Below are 24,579 nucleotides of genomic sequence, written 5' to 3'. Positions count from 1 at the left end.
CAAAACAGGCAATGCACAAGCGCCGGGTATATCAGAACAAAAACCCAAAATGCTTTTTGTAAAGTCCATCACAGAAGATCAAAGTCATCCAACTTCTCACGGTACCGCAAGATGTTGCGCTTGATCTTACTGGAATCAACCCAGGTAACAAAGTCCTCCATGTTACGGGTAACCAAGAAAGCAGGATCATTCACGACCTCGGTACCAACACGGACATGACCCTGCTCAATGAAAGTGGTAGCCTGACAAAAAAGAAGTAAGGTCAGCATTACACATTACATTGCATACATCCACGCCAAACCAAATCACCAACTTACAGCCTTAATAGTCTCAACCATGCCAGAGCGCACCATGAAGACAGCCAACCGACGACGGCATAACGCAGAAACTGTAACCTCGCGCTCGACCTTGGATAGACCGGCGCCCTGCTCGCGGGACTGCTTCAGGATTCCCATGCGCCACAGCTTCTCCAGCAGCTCGGATTCAAGCTTCTTGCGCAGCGGGTCGGCATCCGGGTCCAGTTGGGAGAGCTTGTGGGCGAGCTGGCGCAGAGAACCGCAGAGCGCGTTATATTTGCGGTAGTCCATTGGGTCTTGGAGGAGGTATCGTTGGCGGATTTCATGTTCGCGGTGGTTGCCGTCGGACTTGTAGTTGTGGAAGTCGACCTTCCGGAGAAGTCTGCAGGGGAGTTAGTCTTAGCTACTATTGATCTTTTGTGATATCGTGAAGCTTTGGAGATTGGGTGGGATCGGGCTGAGATTTCTGCGGACGGAATTGCCGGTGCGGACGTACTTCTTCTCGTGGTGCTTGAGTTCACGAACCATTATGGCAGTTGTTTCAGCTGGCTGGTATTAAGCTGACACAGAAAAAAAAAGGTCGAGGGTGACTGAGCTGGGCGAGGACGTTGTTCCTCGACAAGAGTCGCTGCGATAACAAAAAAATCAAGGCGGTCGATTTCTGCCTGTAGATATCCACTCACCGCCCGCCTTCCCCAGCCGCCAACATCTTTCCCAGTTGATTCTTATCAACATTGGTTGGTCTGGATTCGCGAAATGGAGAATCAAGCTGACACGCCAAGTAAAATGTCAGGTCGCCCTCGGGTGGACCTCGAGCCGTACAAAGCAGAAATCATTGGCCTCTACGAAAAGAAAATGAAGAGTGACGACATTTGCAAGCACATGAAGAGGCAGCATGATATTCAGATCTCGGCGCGTACTCTGACAAAACGCCTGCAGCTATGGGGCGTCAAGAAAAAGATGGAGAACAATTCCTCTAACGAAGCGCTGCACGCCAGAATCAAAAACCTCTTCTTCGACGTGGGGCTGACCGACCAAGAGATCGTCACCGTTCTACACGACGAGGGCTACGATGTCTCCGCCCGTACGCTACGCAGACTCCGTCACCAGCTTGGTATCCGCCTCCGCCTTGATTCGCCTACGCAACAACAAGCACAGGTCCAGGAGATCCTCGACGCTCTGACCGAGGAAATGGACAAGGGAACCATTGAGGGATATGGAAAGGAACTACTGCACAACCACTTCCGAAGCAAGGGGTACGTCTTTGCCCGAGATCGTCTCTACAGTGTCTATCGCATGCTGCGCCCGGATACAGTTGAACGCCGCACGAGAGATATGCATCGGCCCCCTCCCCCGCCGAAGATTCTAGCCGGACCTAATTTGACCTGGCATGTGAACGGGTACTCAAAGCTAGCCAACTTCGGGTTCCGCATTCATGCCGAGCTCGATGCGTATTCTCGATATGTCCTGTGGATCCATGTTGGTGTGGACGCGCATGCATCTGTGGGCGTTCTCAAAAACCATCTCGACACTGTTGCTTCTAAAAATCGCCAACCTCGCACTCTTCGATCTGACCTTGAGTCCGAGGTTCCTCTTCTAGCCGATGCTCACTTTGCGCTCCGCCGCGTCACTGAGCCAGATGTCCAGCGTGAGCAATGCTGTGCGCCCGGACGAGCCACAGATACTCACCGGATTGAATCCTGGTGGGCCCAGCTTGCTAAATCAGTAGTGACACTATACCATGTCAGTCAACTTTCACAGGCTCCACTTCCACTTAATCGCAGAATACTGACTTTGACCAGAACTATTTCCGCGAACTTCACAACCAAGGTCTCTTCTCCTCAACAGTAATCCCCGAACAAGTCGCCCTCCTCGCAATCTACATGCCCACTCTCCGCTCCCACATTAAATCCTACGTGCAAACCTGGAACATGCACAACATCCGCAAACAAGCAGACCACCCAGAACGCGCCCCTGGAAAACCCTATATGAACTACCACCACCCACCCAAGGGCGTAGAGAACTTTGGCCTCCCAGCCGATGTTCCCATGCTGCAGTCCATGCAACAGAATCATGCCGACTACGATACAGAGCAATATCTACCGCCAGACACCCTGCACTGGTGTGAGATGCAACTCCAGCAGCTGGGCTTCGATCCTCATAAACCGCCTGCTCGGCTCCCTGGCGACCTACAGCCGTTCCGCTCCGTTTATTTGGCCCTGCGCGAGCGGGCGTGGCATCATGAGCGGTCTGGGGCTGAGCCGAAGTTGGCTGTTTGTGCATTTCCTGGTCAGGGCTTACGGGGCTATTTCCCCTCTGGACATGCACGGTAGATGATGATCATAATGAATAACGAATGGATGGTATAGGGTCTGAGCTATTTTTTATTAATGCAAGCACAGCATTTTGCTACTATTGATCTGTTGGAATGGATGTTTTCATGACTCGGATGAACAACATTGAACTATCTCATTTATCAAATCTTCAATTTTCTTGTAAGCTACGTAGAAACTTCCGTATGCATTCTGTTCATCGCTGTATCTAGTCTCAATAAACCATGAAAGCCCAGCGCAAAGCAGTATCAAAAGTAGATTAGTAGAAATCCCAACAAACACGCAAAGAAATAGATAAAATATCCTCATGATCCTCAGGAAGACATAGAAGATCCTCCTGCAATCAACCGACTCCTGCCAGCAATCTTCTCACTCAAAGCCCTAATATTCTCCGCCCCCATAATATCAAGCAAAGAAACCTCAGCCTTAAGCTCCTTAACAATCCACGCGCGGAACTCCATAGCAACAAGCGAGTCAATACCCCCAAATCCAAATCGCTGAGCATCAAGTTCCGAACAGGGAATAGCAAGCAAAGAAGCAAGTCTCTCAACAATCCCATCCGACACAACAATCACAGCACCCTCAAATCCATCCGCCGCCGACAAAAGCGCCGCAACACTAACACTCTTCTGCTGAGAAACCTCACTATTCTTCGCCGTCACAGTACTACGGAAGTGCGTGAACATTGAGTAATTCAGATACGTAGGCAGGGGGACGCCGTTCTGACGACACATCTCCGCAGTCGGAAGACCGAGAACGAGCTGCGAACACGCTGATGCATTACCGCCATCTTGACGAATGAGGAAGTCGACTGTTGCGTGGACCTCTTCTTCGCGCAGAAGCTCGAATAATGTTGCTGTGTGCGTGCGCATCGAACTTCGGTTCTCGGCTACCCACCCGACGTTGGATACACTGCCCAGGTTTATGCTGGCTGCTTGCATCCCTTTCGACACGCGATATGCGGCTAGTGCGTCTTGGAAGGTGTTGCCTGCGGCGTAGTTGGATTGTCCGCGGTTGCCGAAGATGCCGGCGACGGAGGAAAGCATGATGAAGAAGTCCATGTCGTCTGGTAGGACTGTGTGCAGGTTCCAGGAGCCTTGGACTTTGGGTTTGATGGCTGCTTGCCAGTCGTTGAAGGAGAGTCCGGTGAAGGCACCGTCCTGGAATATGTTAGTTGTATATTTAGTAAACTAAGGGTTGGGGACTTACCCGTAGGACCATGGATGCTTGGATGCATCCTTTGATAGGAGGTAGGTCGGAAAAGGCCTCTCCAGACAATCGTTGGAGGCTAGAGACATCGGCCACATCGCAGACCAGCGAATGAACCTTGCATCCCATTCTGTCGAGATCGGCAATCAATTCCATCTTCTCTTGGCTCGAAGCTGATGAGCGCGATAGGATAATCAGGCTTGTTGCGCCGCCAGATGCCATCCATCGCGCTAAACTCCGGCCCAAGCCACCGTAACCCCCAGCAAGAACGTACGAGGCGTCAGGGTCAAAGTGACATGGTACTATTGGTCGTGGGACCACAGGGACCATGTTGGACGGATTAGGTGCAATCACAACTTTTGCTGCTTCTCCGCTCTGCGCAGTTCGAATACCTCCTTTGATCTGTGTAAAGTCCAAGACAGTTGTCGTCCGGAGTTGACCGATCTTGCCTTCTGAGTACAACCTCAATGCCTCAGTGAGCAGAAGACGGACCGATTTCGGTCGATGTTGAGCCATCAAAGGAACGTTGACTGTGTGGACACTCACATTGCGAGGCAAAGAGGCCATCTCGACTGTGGTATCAGCTCGCTTATTTGGATTCGACACGTCCACAAATGTCCCAAATGGAGCAAGGCATGCCATTGAGCCCCGGAGTGCCTCGCCGCTAAGTGCGTTGAAGACGACGTCAACACCAGTATGATTCGTGCACCGCATGACACTCTTGACGAATTTCAGATCTTTCCTGGAGAAGATACGTTCTTTAGAGATCCCATAATCAGAGACAAGCAAATCACGTTCTTCGACTGTTGCCACAGTAGCGTAGATCGTAGCTCCGATCATCTGGGCATATTGAGTCGCCGCTTGACTTATATCCGTTGCACCGGTATGAATCAGTATAGTGTTTTCGGGTCCCAGACGAGCCATCTCCCCGAGTCCTTGGATTGCTGTCGCGTACGCCCAAGCCAAACCGGCTGCGACTTCGAAAGAGATTTCGTCGGGGATTCTCACGAGCTGCAGCTGATCAGCTCGACCGTGTGTTCGGACAGAACCGCCCTTTTTGTCGCCTGAGATGTAGATGACTCTGTCACCGGCGGCTAGGTCTTCGACTTCCGATCCGACCTTGCTCACAACACCGGCAATCTCATTCGCGAGGCGGCCGGCGGAGACATCTGAAGAAAGACCAATTGCCCGGATCTCAACCTCGACCTCGGTGTCTTTGTGTGATTCTTCTTGCTGCGTATCGATGACCCAATGATATTCCCCGGTGCTAACAGCAGCCTCCTGCAACTCAATAGGAGTATCATAATCACCGAGTCGTTGAAGCTGAGGAGCTTGCTGAGAGGACTGTGCAGCAAGGAACTGATCCGCAGCCTCCCACTCGTTCAAACGGCCAATGTGTATCAAACCATTCTGCAGCATGTACTCGGCGTGGCGATCATTCTCCGGTTTGTCCACGAATTGCCGCTTGATAATCTTGCCAACAGCTGTAGCGAGATTCTGTGGTGAAGCGACGTCTGGCTCCGCCTCTGTCAGGGTGACAATATTTGAGCCATCGGCATCCCGCTCCCGGCGCACTGTTCGGAGAAGACCGAAGCTCATACTTGTGTGTGGCTGTGTGAGGGGATTGCAGGTCACCCACAGTAGGTTTTGGCACTCGCTGAGCATCTTCTTGAGCGTGTCGTATTCTGCTTCGGTCATATCGAACAGGTAGGGGTACTCCAAATCCATTAATGAGATGCAAAGGGCATCTGACAGGATGGAATTTTCCACTTCCATAGGCTCTTTGACGAGAATACTCGTGTATCCCAGTTCCGGCAAAAGTACTTGGAGGTTCTCAGTGACCTGCCGGGCTTTCAATGTGCCGAGCGTCAAGATTATCGCAGTGTTCGACGGCTTCTCCGTGGGTATTTTGACGGCTGAAGAAACCAGAATGCTCTGCCATGTGAGATCTGGATCGTTCGAACTGGGATACTCGGCATCAATGCCCGAGAATCCAGCTTTCAGCAGCAGAGGATTCCATTCTTCGGCCGGGATGTAGGGACACCACTGACGACATGGCTCATCGCCCAGCCACCACCCGGGAAGCTGACCGAAAACAAGCGGATACCAGAGGAAATCCTGTCGGATTCCTTCCTGCATGATGAGCTGACCACCCGGCTTCAACAGCGATCGAAGGTTCGATAATGCGTTATGCAGGTTTGCAGTAGCGTGAATGACATTGCCAGCAAATATCAGGTCATATGTCCCCAGCTGGAATCCCTGGTCGACGGGGCTTCGCTCAATATTGAGCGATTGGAAGTTCATGATATCGGACCATGGCTGGAAACGCTGTTTTGCTTTCTCGAAGAAGCCGGATGAAATGTCAGTGAATGTGTAGCTGGCAATGTTTCCTTTGGTCTTTGCAAGGTCTGGCGAAAGGACGGCCAGGACTTCAGCAGTGAAGCTTCCAGTGCCACCACCGATCTCAAGGATGTTCAGCTCGGAATGCTGGTGCCGGATGAGAGACAAGTGGGTCTGAAGATGCTGCGGCAGGTTATACAAATGGAGGCCTTCTTTGTACACCTGTTCCATCACGGCGTCTTGACCAAACATGAGATCCAGCGGATCAGTCTCCTGTCGCACAACTTTGGCGATGTTGCGACCCATTCGGGCTGTGATGGCGCCTTCGGCGCTGTGGGCCTCGATTTCCTTGCCAATAGCTTCCTTGAGAGCCTCGTCTTGGGCAATCTCCAGGAATTCATTGTAGGGAAGGTGGAGTATTTCATCGCGCTTGAGCATCGTTTGCACATGCTCCATCCAGTCAAAGAATCTTCGCATATGCAAATCGAGTTTCGTGACATGAAGGTCTCCGAGCTCCTTCAGTGCATCCATGACGTAGAGCATCGTTGCAAGCTGAAGACGTTTCACCCAGTACAGAGCCTGGGTGTCATCGGAAGCATCGAGGGAAGTCAGTGCACAGGCTGATTTTGAGTCGAGGAAATGGACGTCGGGCTTGTATTCAATCGCGCTGCACAGTTTGCGCTCACTATTTTCAGCAAGACCAGACTCCAGTGGAGTGAGCTCGATACCGTCCATGCGGATGCGGTGCCTATTAGTTCCCTCATCCAGCATTTGGATTTGGCCCTCGAATTTATCAGATTCCGCCGTCGACACGCTTGCATGTCCTGTGAATTTGTGCGTTGGGGCTGAATTCAGATCCGCTGAAACCCAGACATCGCGTATAAAAGTTGGCAATCTGATCTGATCCAGGGTGGACTTGCCGGTAAAGTCAAGAACAGCCGCAATCATCAAGTGGATCATGCTATCCATTGTGGCAGGATGGATGAGGTGGGAATGTAAATATTGCTTTGGCATGGACTGTGCAATGTCCGGAACTGTCACTGATCCAACAACCTTACCAAGCCCACATCCACTTGCACGGACGTCTGCGAGGTTTCGGAACAGAGGACCAAAATTAAGGCCGGATGTTTGGAGATTGTTGTATGTGGATTTGAAGGCCATGGATTTGGTGCACGTCTCATTTGCGCGGAAATGTTCGGATCCCCATGCTCGGCTTTCTTCTTCTGCTTCGCGGCCATTGTCCACTGGGTCAGAAGCTGTTTCATGATCAACGGTGATGTGACCAGTGCAGTGATCTGTCCACTCGTCGCTCGATGCATTGTAAGAAGTTATCTGAAACCGCCGCCATGTTCGCGATGATGCCGAGTCTTCGACAGTTGCCATTGCCAAGGAGACTTCAATTCCTTCTTTGGTATCGGGTATAATCAAGGCTCTTCGGATGTTGACCTTTTGTAGTCGGAAGCCAGTGATCTTTTCCTCGCCGGCTAACTGCCTCGATGCTTCAATTGCCATTATCAAATAGCCTACGCCAGGGTAGACGTAGTTGCCAGTGACCTAGGCCATGTTAGTAATGAAGCTGTCTTGTAGGCAATTTTAGACTCACCATATGATCCCTTAGCCAGGGGTTCTCGTTTAATCGGACAAAATGTCTCCATCTGGGAGCAGTAGGATTCCAATCCGTGATTGGTGCACCAAAGAGGTCATGACGAGGGAACTTCCGAGTTCGAATATTCTTGCTTAGTCGACTCTCAAACAGAATCTTCTCAGTATGCTTGAAGATGTACGGTGGGAGGTCCACCAACAGTCTGGGCCGCCTTTTTGCCTTAGAATGAGGGGCTTGGTTCACAGCATGGAAATCCAGTTCACATCCACTCGAAGCTAGGAAGCCGACTGTAGTGAGCAGAGTGTTGAGGCTGTGATTTGTCCGTTTAAGAACGCCCAGGTACTTGAATTCCAACTTAGGGCTCTTCGAAGCCAGTGTCTCTTTGATCGCACTCTGCAGGGTTGAATGAGGCCCTATCTCCACAAGAAGGCGCAGTGAATCCGCTAGATCGGTCGTCCCATGGCTGGAGCTTGCGTTTGAGGTCATTGCAACCAAACCGCTTGTGAAAAGAACAGGAGAAACCATATTGTCCACCCAGTACTGAGCAGGCAGATGTTCCTCTTTGACTTGGTGCCCTGTGACAGTAGAAAACATATGCACCTGGTGTGGAGCTGCGAGCCGTCTTCCATAAGGGAGTGTTCCCATCAGGCGAAGATAATCCTGAGCAATCGCATGCATATGGGCCGAGTGATACGCATTCTTGACGTTCAACTTTCGAGCAAAGATGCCATCGGCATCAAGAAGACTCCTGAGGCGGTCAATCATAGCGTCGTCTCCAGACACTGTGTTGTTCTTAGGACTGTTGTGGCAGGCGATAATGAGTTCTCCGGTGTTTTTTCCCTTCACGGAGTCCAGATAGGGCTGCAGCTGCGATGCACCTAGACCCACGGCCATCATAGCCCCATTTGCAGAAAGCTGCTTGGATGATACGTATCCACGGTAGTATGCAACCTTCCACGCGCCTTCACGGGACAGTTTGCCAGAGCAGTAAGCAGCAGCTATCTCACCGGATGAGTGACCCGTTACTCGTTTTGGGAAGATTTGCCAACTGGCCAAGAGATCGACGAGCGCAATTTGCAAGACTGTGCATAATGGATGAGCGATCTCGGGCAAGTTGACTCGGGGTGACTCTCGCTCAGTCAAGAGCTCGTCTGTAATACGTTAGTCGAGTTGCATTCGGATAAAAGCAGGCTCATCAAATGATTACCAAGTAATGACCACGGACTACCGAGTCGGCGGATATATTCCGATGCTTCCTCCACGGACTCCTGGAAAGCAGGGTAGACCATGAGCTCTCGGCCCATGGCCTGGTATTGAGCTCCCTGGCCAGTGAAAACAAATTCAACCTCTGGCACTCTGGCGGCCCTGGTTGGCTTGGCAAAATTCGATTCTGACAGGTTCCATGCGAGTTCTTTGACTGAGGTTGCCATAATAAAACTCTTCCAGGGAAACTGGGATCGTTTCTTTGACAGGGTAAAGGAGAGATCATCAAGAAGATGGTCATGGAGAACCGACTGCGACGTTCTCCGGTTCAAGTATTTGGCGAATTCAGCTGCGTTCCGCTTGACGCCATCCTCATCGAAAGCTGAGAGCAAGAATACTTTCGGTTTCTCGACCAGGCTGGTGTATGTTGACGACGTGAAGGTGGGTGATGCACAAAAGCTATCGCTTGTGGGTGTATCGATAAAGGTATTCTCATTCCCAGAGGGATCGCTATCATCAAATGAATCCGTCAAGATATGAGTTGGCTCTTTTCCTGATCGGGACAGGGCCAAGAGCCGGCTCTTGATTTTCTGGGTTGTGGGAACAGTAGATGTAGTGCGATGGGCACATGTAAGACGGCGGTCATTGAGATAGTGGTAAGCGTCATCAAGAATGCAGTGAGCATTGGTGCCACCAATTCCAAATGAGTTGACTGACACTCTTCGCAGCCCTGGCGATGGCCATGGAAGAGCCTCGGTAGGGAATGCAATGTTCCAGTCCGCGGCAGGAATCGAAGGATTCGTCTGCTTCATATCAAAGTTTGCAGGTATGATACCAGACTCAAGGGTTAGAATAGATTTGATAATGCTTGCCACACCTGAGCCACCTTCCAGATGCCCAATGGAAGACTTGATCGCCCCGACGTAAAGCGGAGTCTCTCGCTGACATTTGAACGCTTTCGCAAGAGCACCTGCTTCGATTGGGTCACCGGTGCTTGTTCCCGTGCCATGGGCTTCAACAAATCTTGTGTTTTCGAGACCTAAGCCGGCCCTCCAGTAGACCTCACGGATCAATCTTTCTTGGGCATCTGCACTGGGAACAGTGATTCCTGGCGTGCGGCCATCCTGGTTGACTCCGGTCTCCCGAATAACCGCACGGATGGTATCTCCGTCTCTTATAGCGGCACTCAAAGGCTTCACTACAACTGTGCCCACGCCTTCGCCTCGGGCATAGCCTTCAGCACGGGAGTCAAAGCTGAAAGACCGCCCTTGAGGTCCCAACAAACCATGGTGGCTCATGCCGATGGTTTCTGTGGGGTTCTCAAGGATACTCACACCACTGACGACAGCCTTAACCATTATCGATATTAGTATGGGAATATCAGTGTCAAGACGGATAACGTACCATGTTTGTCTCTCTAGCACGTAAGCTCTGAACAGCAAGATGCAGCGCTACCAAGCTGCTGGAACAAGCCGTGTCAATAGTCATGCTAGGTCCTTTGAAGTCAAAGAACCAGCTGACACGGTTGGACAGAATAGCATTGGTGACACCTGTGGGCTTGTATTTTAAAGTGGTTTCTGGGTCCGAATTGAGGATACCCAGGTAGTCATGGTTGAATCCACTGACAAAGACCGATGTGTTGGAGCCAACAGCACTGGTCAACGGGATGCCTGCATTTTCCAAGGCGTGATAAACATTTTCCAGTACCAACCGCTGTTGGGGGTCCAATGTCAAGAGCTCATTCTTGGTGATATTGAAGAAGGACCCATCGAAGTAGGCAGGGTCTTCTGAGAGGTAGTGTCCTCCTTGAACATGAAACTACAGATGGATATTAATTAACCAATCATTTTCATCGCGATATTGGTCTGTCGCGGTTCGGATATAACTCACTGTTCCACCATGCTCGGGGTCCGGATGATAGAAGGCGTCCGAGTTGAAGCGTTCTTTGGGTATCGATGACCACGTCGAGCGGGCCTGTAGGAGAAGCTCCCACAGACTCTCGGTGGTTGTTGCTTGCTGCGGAAAGCGAGTGGCTAGGCCAACGATGGCGATGGCTTCAAGAGAATCAGGAGGTATGGCTCCATCGCCGCTAAGGCCGCTTGCTAGTGAGAGAGGACGCATCTTCCAATACCAAAAGGGATCCTTGATATGGCAATAGGTCCGAGTTTAGAATATATGGGGAGTAGATGAAGAAGTGGGTATAAAGAGGAAGTACAAAGAGGAAGGTATGGACACTGAAGGAGTCAAGATTGGGATAAAGTGAAGATAGAGTGATGATATAAGATGATTGAGGATCGAGATGAGGTGAGATTTTGATAGCAAAGCCCTGCGTACCCCCTCCTTCATATACCTACCTCAATGCTGAACCATACACGTAAGTGCATGTGAAGCTAAGAGAAACAGGACTCGCGAAGGAGCCCAAAGCACTTGGAAACCCGAGATTGGCAGTCTGGCGGTGGGCATGAGCATCTTTACTGATCTTCGCGAGCTTCCTATTTTGATTGCGTTCATTAAAAGAAAAGTGGATAGCTGGCTCGTTGGTATTTGGAATGTATCATGAAAAGTATGATGTATTCATGTAACAATATTCCAAGTGAGTCATTGTCTCATGAATATCCTCTCAATTAAACCAAAAAACAGCAATTTTTGGATGCCATACGTTTCATATGCCAAGAATGGGGCGTATGTAGATATTTCCAGATGTAGATGGCTACATATATATACAAACCCTACCTACATAGATATACCAAGGTCGGATGCAAAGCCATCAAATCCGAGATACTGGCCAGCGGGGATATGCATTGCCGTTAGTATAGCTTGCAGCACAACGTTTGTCGATCGCTGTCAAATTCGGGTCTGAGGCTTTTCTTTGCATTAAAATACCGGGATATTAGGACTAGTCCTAAGGTCGATACGAGTTGCCCATTCGCCTGTTTGCCCTAGAAGCTTCCAAGGTTCCATGGGAGATTAAAGTCACAACAGCCGTCTTACAGCATATTTCCCCGATGGCTCTGCAGCATATCAGCCCGGGGTTAATATACGTTTATAGTTAACATGCATTATATGAGCTGCTTCATTTATTCCAAACTGTGTGGGTAGTCGAACGAAAAAGCAAGATGGTTATAAGTTGACGTGTTTTACTTTGATATCAGGGAGCTATAACACAACCCTGCTAACCACACATACTCCTAATAATCTTAAATTTCAAGTACTAACAGTAAATCAAACCACCACAATCCCACACCGCAACCTGCTATGCCAATCTATCTGTTTGAGCCCCCTCATCTTCCGGGGCGTTACTGATTAAGGAAGGAGACAACCCCCAGCAGCGTCGATAGAGAAGCATAATTCCACGATCCAAGGGCTCCACAACTTCAGTTGTCAAAGCAATCCTCGTAGCTTTCTTTGATGCACTATGGAAACTAGACGAAGCCCCATGAAAGGAGATGCTACGACGTACATGAATCTATCGAACTATGGATGTGGAGGCGTAATTGACCAATCCTTTTCGGAAGGATGGTCATGAGTGCTTTTGCTTCCATGTGGGCAACCTCACAGTGCCTATCATACCATGAAACTATCGCCCCGGGAGGAAACCCGCGTCTGCCGGCCTAATTTCCGGTTTGGGTATCCTTAGCCTGTCCTTAGAGTTTGTTTAGAGCTGCATCTAGGCGCGGTCCCCGCAACGTGGACGGTATGCATTGGCTAACTTTTCCATTCAGTCTATCATAGGCTCGTATATTAGGTTTTCCCAAAATTATGGACAGTGATCGATATCCATACTATATCTGGCATTAGGGGTATGTAGGTATAGACGCGCTAGATATAGTTTGGGATGTCATGTCGGCAAATTATTTCCTGGAAAGCTGATCCTTCCAGATGGTAAGCACTTTGTATTGTACCTAGGTAGTCTAATCTAGTACATCTATCCTCGCGTACATATTGTAAATTGACAGCCTATCTATCCGATAGTCGAAATCCCACCGCTTGTAGCTTATTTTTGGGAATATTTCCTTTGTATGGTGTGGAAGAGGGTTTGTGGATTTCAACTTTAGCTTCACGGGTGAAACCTTGAGAATTGATTTCTTTCTATTCCCATCCCCGGCCAGTTGGAGGTGTTTCATGAAGCCCTGGGGGTATATGGATATTTAATTCAGAATCTGAGATCTATCGTGTTGGTAAAAGAACATCTTATGTCCTTGTCTGGATGCTTCTTGTAGATATATATGAGTATAAGATGAAGCCATAGCATAAACAGTACTCTGTAGACTGGACTTTTTCCTGAAACACCACATCCGACTGCGACAAACAGAAACACCGTCTTCCCCAACTCTACAAAACCCAAAGAGTGCCGTTACCCGCGAAGTGGATGCTTCTAGACTGTTTGCACATGGAGAGAGCCCCTAGCCGAACCTTCAAACGACCGATATCCGACCAATTGATATCACATGAAACGCGAACATGAAATGACGGTCAAGGAAGTGGGTTATGCGTGTAGTTCAAAGCAATCTAAGCTTATTCGCTACAGCATCCAATCCCTGTCCTAGACTACCTTACCCCTGCCTTGCCCCGGCCCTATAAGGCCTATTCCAGTTAGACCATGGCCGTAGATCTCTGCGCTGTCCACCCTGTCTTTCTTTGTTTACATCCTGCGCCACTAAACCCAGCATGTGAGATGTATGCATCGGGACCAAACAGTGTTAGGTGGAATAAGAATCTGGAGTTTCGTGCATGGGGACTGAATTCAATGGATCTGGCAGATCGTCGATCTACATCTGTCATTGAGCCGACATGAGCAGTATCCTGGTCCCACGTGTGTCGATCAAAGCCACTTAAACGTGTCTACGGAGAAGTCCGTAGAGGGTTTAGTGTATTGCCAGAAAGTTCAAAGGCAATTGCCGGGCCAATTGGCCTGTCTTTTCACAGATATACTCTACTCTACACGAGAAAAGCAGACCTCTGTCTCCTTACCTTGTAGAATTCGGGCAGAGCCTATTTTATATCGTTTCCAGCATTTCAATACAAGCCAAGGGTCTAATCTAATCCAGTCCATAGCCTTTGAATGCACGCAAATCAACAGATGCAATTAATATACAATGACCACGAAGGGGAAAGGGAATCAAAATAACAAGGCTTGGAAATGTAATCATCACAACTCATCCTTATCCTCCGCCGGCGGAGAGACAACCGGTCGCCCAGAATCCTTCGCTAAATCAACTCCAATCTTCTTGCGCCACTTCTCCCAAAGGGCATGGAAGTCCTTCTCCATCCCGCTCTCCATCTGATCCGGCAGGATAACAGTATACTCAACGAACAGATTACCCGCCTCATCATTCTCATCATGGTGATCATGTAAATGACCCTCGGAGTAATGCGGCATGCCCTCCCCGGCAATGGTCTCAACAGCCAAGGGTTGCACGACTTCACCACGTCCACGTCCAAGACGAACAACATGTCCATCAAGGTGTGTAAGATTGCGAGTCCAACCACCCATCCACGCCTCACGCAGCGAAAGAGTCTCCTTCCAGAAAAGATCCTTCCCCTTCCGCCGGAAGAACGTCCCATCCGTTTTCTCCTCCTCCGACGTCCCAAGCTCAGGCTCCTTCTCATCCAAAACAACAATCAGATCTCCAGCGACCCAGTCCGGACTCTCATCAGCCTCATTCTCAAACACAAGCCTAGTCCCCTTGCCCATCCCGGGCTCAATAGTAGCACCGGTCTCAACCTCATTCTTAACAACCCGATTCCCATGACAAACAGGACAAGGATTCTTAATCTTCTTCCCCTGCCCATGACACTTATCACACTGCATCTGCACCTGTTGGAACATCCCCGGCGCAAGCATATGTTTCTGAATAACCATACCACGCCCAGAGCAGCGATCACAAGTGACAACCTGTCGATCCTTCGAGCCCGTCCCCTCACACGAATCACAAATCTGCTGCTTCTCAACGAGGAAGTTGATCTCGCGCCCATTATAGAAATCCCGCAACGGCAGCGCCGCCCGCACCTCCATATCCGGTCCGCGACGGTGTCCAGGCGCGTGGCCCGAGTGTCCGCCTCCACCGAAGAATCGCGAGAACAGGTCGAATGGGTCGTGGCTGCCGCCGGCCGCTTGGCCCTTGCGGTGCTGCTCTACCCCGTCGTGTCCGTATTGGTCGTATACTTTGCGCAGCGCGCTGGTCGAGAGAACATCGTAGGCGTCTGCTATTTCGACGAATTTCTCGCGCGCCGTATCATCGCCACTAGGTGGGTTAGCAATTGCCTTGCGGGTTGATGTAGACCATGTGTGAAGCCAGGTAGATATTTGGGAAAAATGGAGGGATAGAAATGACAGAATAGTAGCTGCACTCACGGGTTCTTGTCGGGGTGATATTTCTTGCTTAGTGTTCTGTATGCGCGCTTGATGTCCCTCTCTGACGCGGACTTCGCGAGTCCAAGAACCTTGTAGTAATCCTCGGCGGCGATTACAACGACGGAGAATAGGACCACGGCTACCGCGACTAGGAGTCGTAATAATTGCATTTTAGCGGGAGCTGCGCGAGCAGCTGCTCGTGCGCTCGGAGGGGATGTGGAGCTTTTGTGTTCGTGTAGACCGAGGTATGGAGGTAGGTGAAGGCTTCGACGAGCTGGGGTTTTGGAGGATTTGTGATGTTTAATTATTTGACATATAGTATGTGATTGTCAGTAACACTGTTGTTCTCCTCCAACGAGCTTTATGCCAGATAGTAAAGAATTGGAGATTGGAGGTGTTGGCTCCGCGGCTTCATTATTCTAGATCTACATTAGGTGGCCTAAAACAGGAACAATGTTTAGCCGGGTCACGTGGTAGCATATAGATTGGGAGTAGGACTACGTGCCTGGGAAATAAGCAATACACAACAGGTGATTTAGGGTAAAGGAGTAGAATTTGACTTAAAACTAGTACTTTCAATAAAAGAACACATTTGAAGGGGGTTCTATTTACGTGGTGCAGCTGTGTATGGTTATATCCTCTACTCTCTCGTTCAATTCCATAGATACACATGGTAGGTAGCTATACATACTTGATTTCCTCTGTCGGATGGCGCTTTCCTATCTTAGCTGCCGCCGCTTTATTGAGGGCGCTCCGAGTCAGGCTCACTGAGTAGTGCTCAGGCCAGTCATGAGATTGATCAGTGATGTCCAATGAACGCTCAGTGAGCGCTTGGTGAGTCTGATTGGATGCTCAATGATCGCTCAGCAATTACCCAGGCGGTTAATTATTCCTGGGGCAAGATCAACCCGACGGGGATTTGGATGAAAGCGTCGTTGAACTGAGATAATAAGAGTCATGTCTGCCAATCTTACTTGACTGGGAGAATCCGCCTTTCTATTAAGTCACGGCGAAGCTCCTCCAAAAGTAGATACATCCTCGAATCTGCCTGTTTTAGGGCGCGATAAAATGGTCTATACCCCTCACTCAGACCTTCTTCGTCAAGAATATCCGTTCCATCAACGAACTCCAGCATATACGTCAAAATTGCCATCCAATAAGTCTCACAGACACTCCCATAATCCCGACAAAGCAAAAGGATAAGAGCTTCACAGTACCTCAAGGCGCTTGGGATTTGGACGGAGTAGAGGTGTGGGGGGAAGCGCCCTTGGCCGCGGCCTAGACTTGCTGGAGGAAGCCGAGTGTCAGACGCACACCAAATATCCGAATTGTTGTTATGGGAAGCAATCTCAAAATCTGGAAATTCCCAAAGCACATCAGACTTCTAATACAACAATATCGAAAGCTCATCGTCGATATGTAAGTGTGTAACGGGCGGGGGGCATCGTAGTGTATTCGAATACGGGCAATCTGAGCTTTGTGTGCAGGGAAGAAAGCCAGCTTTAGAGAGGGTAGAGTAGGAGATTTCGATAAGAGTATCGGGCACAACGAAGGAAACCCCCTGTCGCAAGATTAGTAGTGTTCCAACAACGGATCTTTGAAGAGAAATACTGACGTCGACAACCGTGGGAACTCCGTAGATGGTTAATAGATAGTTGCCCCAAAGAAGATTTGGGATATCAGCTGCGTCGAGAAGACAAGAGATCGAGGTGACAAGGTCATTATCTAGCTGTTGCCCACTGAAATGGAAACCTGTCATTGTGGTCGTAGGTACCAAGTGTTTAGACACTAACAAAGAAGTAGAAAGCAGAAACTGCCGGCTTCAAGTGTCTTGGGCGAGTTTAAGCACATGACCAAAGACTGGGGTAATGGGGTAATCAGACGTTGCCGGAGGGAACAATGCTGGTCTGCCCCAGCGACGGGCAGGCGCCTTTACGCGGTGCTCGGGATCAGTACTTTGGCAATTATTTTGTGTATATTGATGTTGATTCTAAATGGAGTTTGGTCTGGCAAGAGATGAAATAATTAGGAAGTCCTTGAGCTTCTTCGGGGCAGGGGAGGGGACCCGGTCCAGTTGGAATTGATACACGTAGCAACTACGAGTGGAAAAGGAATGGGAGGTTTCCACGAATTGAGAGCACGGAGAGCATTTGTTGCCATGCAGCTCTCTATATAGCTTCGTGGAGACAAAGAACAAGCCTCAGAATAGAGGGCAAAAGAGAAAGCTGAGAGGCCATGCCTGGGCAAACAGCAAACATCGCCTTGCTGTAATCCGAAAAGCTGAGGGTTTTGTTTCCTAATCGGGTAGAAGACCTACCTTACAGCATCATTAGGCTCCATTAGCTCTTGATTCGGTAGATCATTCCGCAATAAAAACGAAGACCTGAGCACTAGTACGAAAAACGAAAACCATCAAGAACGGGGCTGGCATCCATCATAAAATCATAAACACGCTAACATCCCCAAACTCCCAAATCAGATAAGAAATGCAATCAGTATCGTCCAGCCACATTGAAGATATCATTATGCCAGGTATGGCCAAGCCCCTGCGTCTCATCTCCCTCCTCAATAGCCTCCTGCGCGCGTGTAGCTTCCTCATGCCAGGTCTTGACAATACTGCCGGGAGCATAGATACCCTTAAAGACACCCTGCGGCTCAATACCAATCCTAGCCTCGACATCCGAGTCAGCGGGTTTAAGGCGCGCGAGGACAGCCCGCACAAAGGTCGCCAGGTCCTGCGGGTTAGCGATGCGTGTTGCACGCAGCCGTTCACGGGCAAAGACTAGCTCGCGATTCAGCGCAAATGTCGCTGCAACAATCTCCTCTGCAATCTTCTTCTCTAGAACGCGCCGCACAAGATGTTTCAGGAATGGCTTGGTCAGCCAGACGAGGAATCTCCACTTGCTGCGCTTGACTGTGTAGTCGAGTTTGTGGATGCATACGCGAACACCGCGCAAGGAGAAGATATGCTCCAGGCGGTCGCGGCCGACTTCGATATCTAGCGAGATGTCGATACCGCGGCGGTCTAGGTAGAAGCTTGCTATGCCTTCGTCCTTCAGGTGGAAGAAGCCTGTGTGGGCGCGGAACCAGTAGCCGAAGTCTTCGGCGCTGATGTTTAGGCCTTGGACGGTGACTGTGAAGGCTGTTTTCATGAGTGTTTCTGTGCGCTTGGAGTGGGTTTTCACCACGTCGATGTCATTGCGAGTGAGGAGATGCATGCGGTAGGGGAGGAAGGAGGAGAAGTTTACTGTGTGCCCGGGTTCAAGGACTAGGTTCTCGAGGAGGAGGTCCATTTCTGGAGCAGAGATCTCCAGGCGAGGGATTGGGATGTATTGGATTGTTCGGAGGAGCACTGGGAAGAAGACATTCACCAAGTCTGCTGGAAGGTCGGCCTTCTTGTCGTTGTATGCACCACAAGCATCCTGGTAGATCTTCTTAGTGGCATTGATTAACTTGGAGACGGCTGGGTCTTCCGGCACAGTTCTAAGTGTGCATTTGGTCTGGGCGAGGAAATCGTCCACATCCTTTCGTAGGCCGGTCTCCGAGCTTACTTTGCCGGAGTGTTGTTTGAGTTCATCGAGCTTCTGCGGTGCCGAGTCGAAGAACTCGGGGTTGGTGAGCATGTCATGCAACGAAGTCCCGACCTCTTTGAGTAGATTATCAAACTCGGGATCTTTGTTTGCATGGCGCAAGACATTGTGAAACTTCTCCTGCAGCCGATCCCACTCTTCTGCGCTACCGAATGACCGCAAGACAATCCAGAATTCGTCGACCGCCCGCCTGAGGTCATCATTGACTCCCAGCTCTTCTTGAGCGACCGAGGCAGTATTCTCTGCTACATCCGCGTAGATCCTAGCATAGCGTGCTATCAATTGAGTAAGTGTCGACACCGAATCAGAGTAGTCCGTCCTCTCCCGGAGCCTTTGAACCGCCTGTTTCAACCGGAACAGCAAGGTGTCCCTCTCTCGGCCTGACAGGTGCTCCTTAGCGCTCTTTACAGCATCATGACTTGTCTGAGCGATCCCTTCCCCGGCCACATCCGCAACATGTGCAGCTTCCTCCTTCACCTCGGCCTTCGATAGCGCGTGCCCCTCATCGGCACCGGCCCCCTGTAGAGCCTGTTCTTCTTCCTCGGACGGTTTTGCTTGTTCGGCAACTCGCTTGGAAGATTCAGCGAGGGACTCAGCGGTATCAGCGAAGATCTGGCGGCCAACGGTAACGATATCATCGACGAAAAGACGGAAATCGGCATTAGTCAGAAGCAGACCACCGACGGTGCGGAAGCTGTCATATGCTATGCACAGGGATTAGCAAACGATCATCAGTCTTGTAATTTGCATGTGCCAAGGCCCGGAAACTGGGGCAGTTGCAGAGGGGGAAATGCGCGACCCACCAGCTTTAGTATCTGCCCGCGCCTTCACGTGGGCTGCCTGTCTCGAAACCCTCTCGCTATCCACCTCTACACGTGAACGGGCCAGACGCCACAGGAATTGCTGGAGCTGGTCTTGGCCGTTCTTCTGTTCCAGAAATTCGATGAAGGCCTGGATCCACAGTCGACTGTCCCGCACTAGTTGGCGACCGACACTGCCAATGTCCTGATTGCGCAGGTTGAGGACGTCAGAAGCTAGAAGGGTGCGCAGATTGGCGATGGTCTGTTCGGTTGTTGGCATGTACCCCTCAGAGATGGCGCGGATCATCTGGTAGCTATGTAGCTTTTGGTGGAGGCGTCGCTGACGGGAGGTGTCATCCTCGTAGCGAGGGAGGAGGGGTTCAGTCTCGGAAGGCATATTGAATAAGGCCCTATTGAACCGAGTGAGATAACTGTAATGTTTGGAGATGAAGCTGAATGAAGGTTGAAGTTCTACGTAGGGATGAGTTAAAGCTTGGGAACCTGTTTTGGGCACATGACGACACATCACTCCAGTGCAACGTAAATGTTTGTTCTTGTTATTTTGCTGATTTGTACATTAAAGACAGAACCTTGGAATGTTTCTTGATTATGATTCTTATTCATTAATAAATGATCCAAGAGTCTTGAAGCTCCAAAATAATTGAAGTAATTGAAGCCATCATGTACAATAGTGAAGAATTGATGATCGTGGGGAAAGCTATGGATTTAGCCGGGCCATTTATCGGAGCCTTTATGCAACCATGGCAATAGCTCCAACTAGATCGGGCTTATTTCAATGTTTACTTCATTTGATCGTCCATTTATCCATTCTGCGTTTCAAACTGGGTAATTATTGACAGGGAGACCCTGATCTGCGGAAGAAAGGGGACAAAAGCAATAAAAAATGTACATATATGCCTCATGCAATTCGAGAATGATATGTCCAATCTCGGATGAGCTCACTCACATTCTACGATGTACACCCATGTGGGAAATCGCCAAGTCCTTCTAAGTCCCCAACGTTGGGAACTGCAGGTGGGAAGAGCTCTGAGTTCGGAGATATGTATCTAATATGTACAATATACGCAGTAGAGCAGAGCATAGGGACGAGAATTATTAATGGAAGCTTTACGCCTTACACAGAGCTTCCTCCCTACCCGGACAAGGGGTCCAATCGGTGCCGGGATATGAAATCCCTAGATTCCGAATTGTCTCGTCCGACAAAGCTGAAGTGGATGTGGTTCCAGACCTGAAATGGAATATTCGAATTGAAGGGGCAGAAAACGGGAAAAGGGAAAATAACGCAACCGTGTTGGAGAATATGTAATCAAAAATCTTTCTGTCGGCGACCGAGAGCCATTCACAAGGCGAATATTATGGTCAACGCGGCGGACTCGAAACAGAGGCCAAAACGTCTCACCGGGAAGCGCATCCGATCGGAGCTCCCTACGAATGTTATTTTCCTATCTATACTTGGGTACTCCGTACATGGAGATATACTTATGTTCACCGTGTGGTATATTCTAGGGCGGCAGTCTCCGTCGCCGGCCTCCGACATACAATTACTTTCCCGATCGACTTTCCAATACTCCGTAGCCTTTTGAAGAGGCTAAAGTGCAAAACCAAAATAAATATAAATCAAATAAATCAAATAAATTAAAAAAGGAAACACCGAATAGAATTAATTAGGGTATAGCTTCACTCCACTTCGGCACTATCTGCGGCTCTGGGAGCTCGTAGCTGTGGATTGGGGTGGAGTCATGAAGCCTAAAACGGACTAGCGTCTACCCAAGGCGTTTTCCTCCCCGGCTTTTTGAGCCAATCAAGTTACAGTCTTTCTTTATTCACAATTCTACTTGGTAGCTCCCATCACCAGTTCGAGGTCTACCGTGTAAATTGTTGATTTCAACTCCGAATACTCCAATTTTTCAATTCTCCCCTCACATACCCAACCATCATTTATCGTGTCCGGGAGTACAGACAGTGCAGCTCCCTGCGTAATGCTGGAATGAGGAATAAATCGCGCATCCATGTAATTTCCATGTAAAATGATGTTGTCTTCAATTCCCGAAGAATACCCTTTCAATTCCATATTCAACACTGATTTGACTGTGTCTCCGCATTTGTCGGAGTCGGCGCCCGCCGTCTCCACACGCGCGATACTCCTCTCCTTGCTGGATCTGCTTCCCGAAAGAAAGAAAATTAAAAAAGAATTAAGACATTTAAAAAAAGGAGTTTTTGGAGGGATCCAGATTCCAGAAGGGCTTTCATGCACAACGGTTCGCTGTCAACACCGAAAATGAAAATCCACATGGGTCGTGACCCTCTCCTTCGTCCGACTCTTCCCGACTTCAAATCATGACTCTTTTTTTGTACTATACCGTGTTGCCTCGACACGCGGTCCCGGTTAATTATCTGGTCATCGTCCTCTCGGAATGTCCTGGATGATGTGCGCACGAACGTCTCAGGGCAAATTTAGCATGTTGTCTCGTGTACATAAAAACAGGCTCGCATCTGCTCCAAAATCTTTTAATTCTTTCTATCATTCTGCTTCCACCCCATACTCGAAGTCTTCTCAGTCCATCATGGCTCGATACCCTTTACTGCCCACTCAACAAAACCGGACGGTGCATGCCACCCCGGCTCCTTTTGTGAACCACACCTCGCCTGCGTAAGTCGACCCAGACCAGCTCGCCCAATTCGGGTTTGCGACGAGCGAAGCAGTCACTAATCTTAAGGCTCTCATCAGTGATGCCAACTATGACACCGCCAACCCTTCATATATCCGCAAGTACCTGCGCACCTACGGCCTCACTCCTCCTCGCGCCGAGGGTTACGAGACACAAAAGGCCCGCTGCCTGGCACAGCTGGGTCTGAAGAGCACCCCTATCGAAAAGTTCCTGTACCTTAGCACTCTGCGCAAGAACAATGTTCACCTATTCTACCGTCTGGTGACAGACCACCTCAGGGTACGTTGAGCACCGAGACATGTGATTGGGCCGGGCAATCTTGGGGAGACGAAAATTAACCATAATCATCCCTGCAGGAACTGACCCCCCCTGATCTATACCCCAGTGGTGGGCGAGGCCTGCCAAAAGTGGTCCGAGATCTACCAACAGCCCGAAGGTACGTACAGACGAAGACTGTTTGATTATCTTCTCCGCAGTCGAATTGTCATGTTTCTCCGCAGTTGGCAATTTCTCCGCACACGAATTAGAACCGGAGACGCTAACGCTCATTTTAGGTATGTACCTGAGCTGGGAAGATCGCGGAAATCTGGCTTCGGTCATCGCCAATTGGCCCGAGTCCAATGTCGAGATCACATGTATCACCGATGGCTCCCGAATTCTCGGGTTGGGTGATCTGGGCATCAACGGCATGGGTATCCCCATTGGCAAGTTGGCGCTTTACACCGCCTGTGCGGGTATCCGTCCCGAGGCCACCCTGCCTCTGACTCTCGATCTGGGTACTGGTAACAAGGCCCTCCGGGAAGACCCGCTGTACATGGGCAGCCGTCGCGACAAGGTCTCACCCGAGGAGGAGCGGGAATTCTTGGACGAGCTGATGGCTGCTCTTACCGAGCGCTGGCCTGGGTAAGTGACTTATTCTCACATGCCTTTCGGGTGATCTCCCTATAGCAACCATGACTAACGAAGCTTCTATAGTATCGTCATCCAATTCGAAGATTTCAAGAATCCCTTCCCTGCTCTTGAGCGATACCGTGACATGTACACCTGCTTCAACGATGACATCCAGGGTACTGGCGCTGTCATCCTTGGCGGTGTCATCAACGCTGTCAAGCGCTCCGGTCTGCCCTGCAAGGACCACCGTGCCGTGTTCTTCGGCGCCGGCAGCGCCGGTGTCGGCGTTGCCCGTCAGATTGTCGAGTTCTTCATGCGCGAAGGCATGACCGAGGACGAAGCCCGCAACTGCTTCTACCTCGTCGACACCAAGGGTCTCGTCACCGCTGACCGCGGCGATAAGCTCGCCGACCACAAGGTCTACTTCGCCCGCCGTGACAACAACGGCGAGCAGTACAAGACCCTCGACGAGGTCGTCGACCACGTCAAGCCCTCCATCCTGATGGGTCTCTCCACCATGGGCGGCGTCTTCACCCCAGAGATCCTGCGCAAGATGGCTGACTGGAACACCGCCCCTCTCATCTTCCCCCTCTCCAACCCCTCCTCCAAGTCCGAGTGTGACTTCGAGACCGCCATCGCCAACACCGACGGCCGCTGCCTCTTCGCCTCCGGCTCCCCCTTCCCCAACTGCACCTTCACCAACTCCGCTGGCGAGACCCGCACCTACTACCCCGGCCAGGGCAACAACATGTACGTCTTCCCCGGTATCGGCCTCGGCAGCATCCTGTCCAAGGCCGTCCGCGTCACAGACAGCATGATCTACGCCTCCGGCGAGGCCCTCTCCGCCGCTCTCAACGGAGAGGAGCTCGAGCGTGGCTTGCTCTACCCCGACATCACCCGCATCCGTGAGGTTAGCGTCGTCGTTACCCGCAAGGTGATGCGCGCTGCCCAGGAGGACAAGGTTGACCGCGAGATCGCGCTCCGCTCTCTGAGCGACGTCGAGCTGGACAACTGGATCAAGGCCCGCATGTATGACCCTCACACTGAGGTCCGCGCTCTGGAGCGTGAGGTCGGCCACCTCCTCTCCAGTCTGGGAACAATCTCGCCCCCCATGACGGCGAGTGGCTCCCCGACTGAGGAGAAGAATGCCAAGTTGTAAGATTTGATCTTTTTCTTTTTCTTCTCATTTTTCTTCTCGGTTTTGCATACCGCATATTACAAAAGAAAAGAGCATCTGTTCTAATCTGTCAGCGCCTAGGATCACTGCGT

General features: G+C 50.3%; 6 protein-coding genes across 6 annotated transcripts; 2 read left to right on the top strand and 4 right to left on the bottom strand.

The window, feature by feature from the left end:
* Positions 1-63: 63 nt before the first annotated feature.
* N7525_003705 (snoRNA-binding rRNA-processing protein IMP3) lies at positions 64-830 on the bottom strand. Its single transcript, XM_002558834.2, has 3 exons — positions 793-830; positions 318-678; positions 64-242 (listed from the first exon to the last, which is right to left on the bottom strand). The coding sequence occupies exons 1-3, from the start codon at positions 822-824 to the stop codon at positions 69-71; spliced, it is 567 nt and encodes a 188-aa protein (XP_002558880.1). The 5' UTR covers positions 825-830; the 3' UTR covers positions 64-68.
* A 222-nt stretch (positions 831-1,052) lies between these two features.
* On the top strand, positions 1,053-2,629 carry N7525_003704 (Clr5 domain-containing protein; the record flags this gene model as incomplete). Its single annotated transcript, XM_002558835.1, has 2 exons — positions 1,053-2,039; positions 2,099-2,629. The coding sequence occupies 2 exons, from the start codon at positions 1,053-1,055 to the stop codon at positions 2,627-2,629; spliced, it is 1,518 nt and encodes a 505-aa protein (XP_002558881.1).
* A 314-nt stretch (positions 2,630-2,943) lies between these two features.
* Positions 2,944-11,105, bottom strand: N7525_003703 (uncharacterized protein; the record flags this gene model as incomplete). Its single annotated transcript, XM_061212795.1, has 6 exons — positions 2,944-3,789; positions 3,839-7,732; positions 7,782-8,932; positions 8,989-10,333; positions 10,389-10,802; positions 10,875-11,105. The coding sequence occupies 6 exons, from the start codon at positions 11,103-11,105 to the stop codon at positions 2,944-2,946; spliced, it is 7,881 nt and encodes a 2,626-aa protein (XP_061069816.1).
* A 3,028-nt stretch (positions 11,106-14,133) lies between these two features.
* N7525_003702 (uncharacterized protein) lies at positions 14,134-15,509 on the bottom strand (the record flags this gene model as incomplete). The annotated part of the gene is made up of 2 exons (XM_002558837.1): positions 14,134-15,229; positions 15,340-15,509. 2 exons carry the CDS (start codon positions 15,507-15,509, stop codon positions 14,134-14,136), a joined length of 1,266 nt encoding a protein of 421 aa, XP_002558883.1.
* A 2,322-nt stretch (positions 15,510-17,831) lies between these two features.
* On the bottom strand, positions 17,832-20,126 carry N7525_003701 (uncharacterized protein; the record flags this gene model as incomplete). The annotated part of the gene is made up of 2 exons (XM_002558839.2): positions 17,832-19,633; positions 19,733-20,126. The coding sequence occupies 2 exons, from the start codon at positions 20,124-20,126 to the stop codon at positions 17,832-17,834; spliced, it is 2,196 nt and encodes a 731-aa protein (XP_002558885.2).
* A 2,188-nt stretch (positions 20,127-22,314) lies between these two features.
* N7525_003700 (uncharacterized protein) lies at positions 22,315-24,469 on the top strand (the record flags this gene model as incomplete). The annotated part of the gene is made up of 5 exons (XM_061212794.1): positions 22,315-22,400; positions 22,479-22,698; positions 22,849-22,855; positions 22,974-23,322; positions 23,395-24,469. The coding sequence occupies 5 exons, from the start codon at positions 22,315-22,317 to the stop codon at positions 24,467-24,469; spliced, it is 1,737 nt and encodes a 578-aa protein (XP_061069815.1).
* Between the last annotated feature and the right edge of the window lie 110 nt (positions 24,470-24,579).

Source organism: Penicillium rubens (assembly GCF_028828025.1).
Source record: "Penicillium rubens strain IBT 27055 chromosome Unknown utg000002l_segment0_segment0, whole genome shotgun sequence".
Taxonomy (NCBI): Eukaryota; Fungi; Ascomycota; class Eurotiomycetes; order Eurotiales; family Aspergillaceae; genus Penicillium; species Penicillium rubens.
This window is presented reverse-complemented; position numbering and strand designations above follow the sequence as displayed.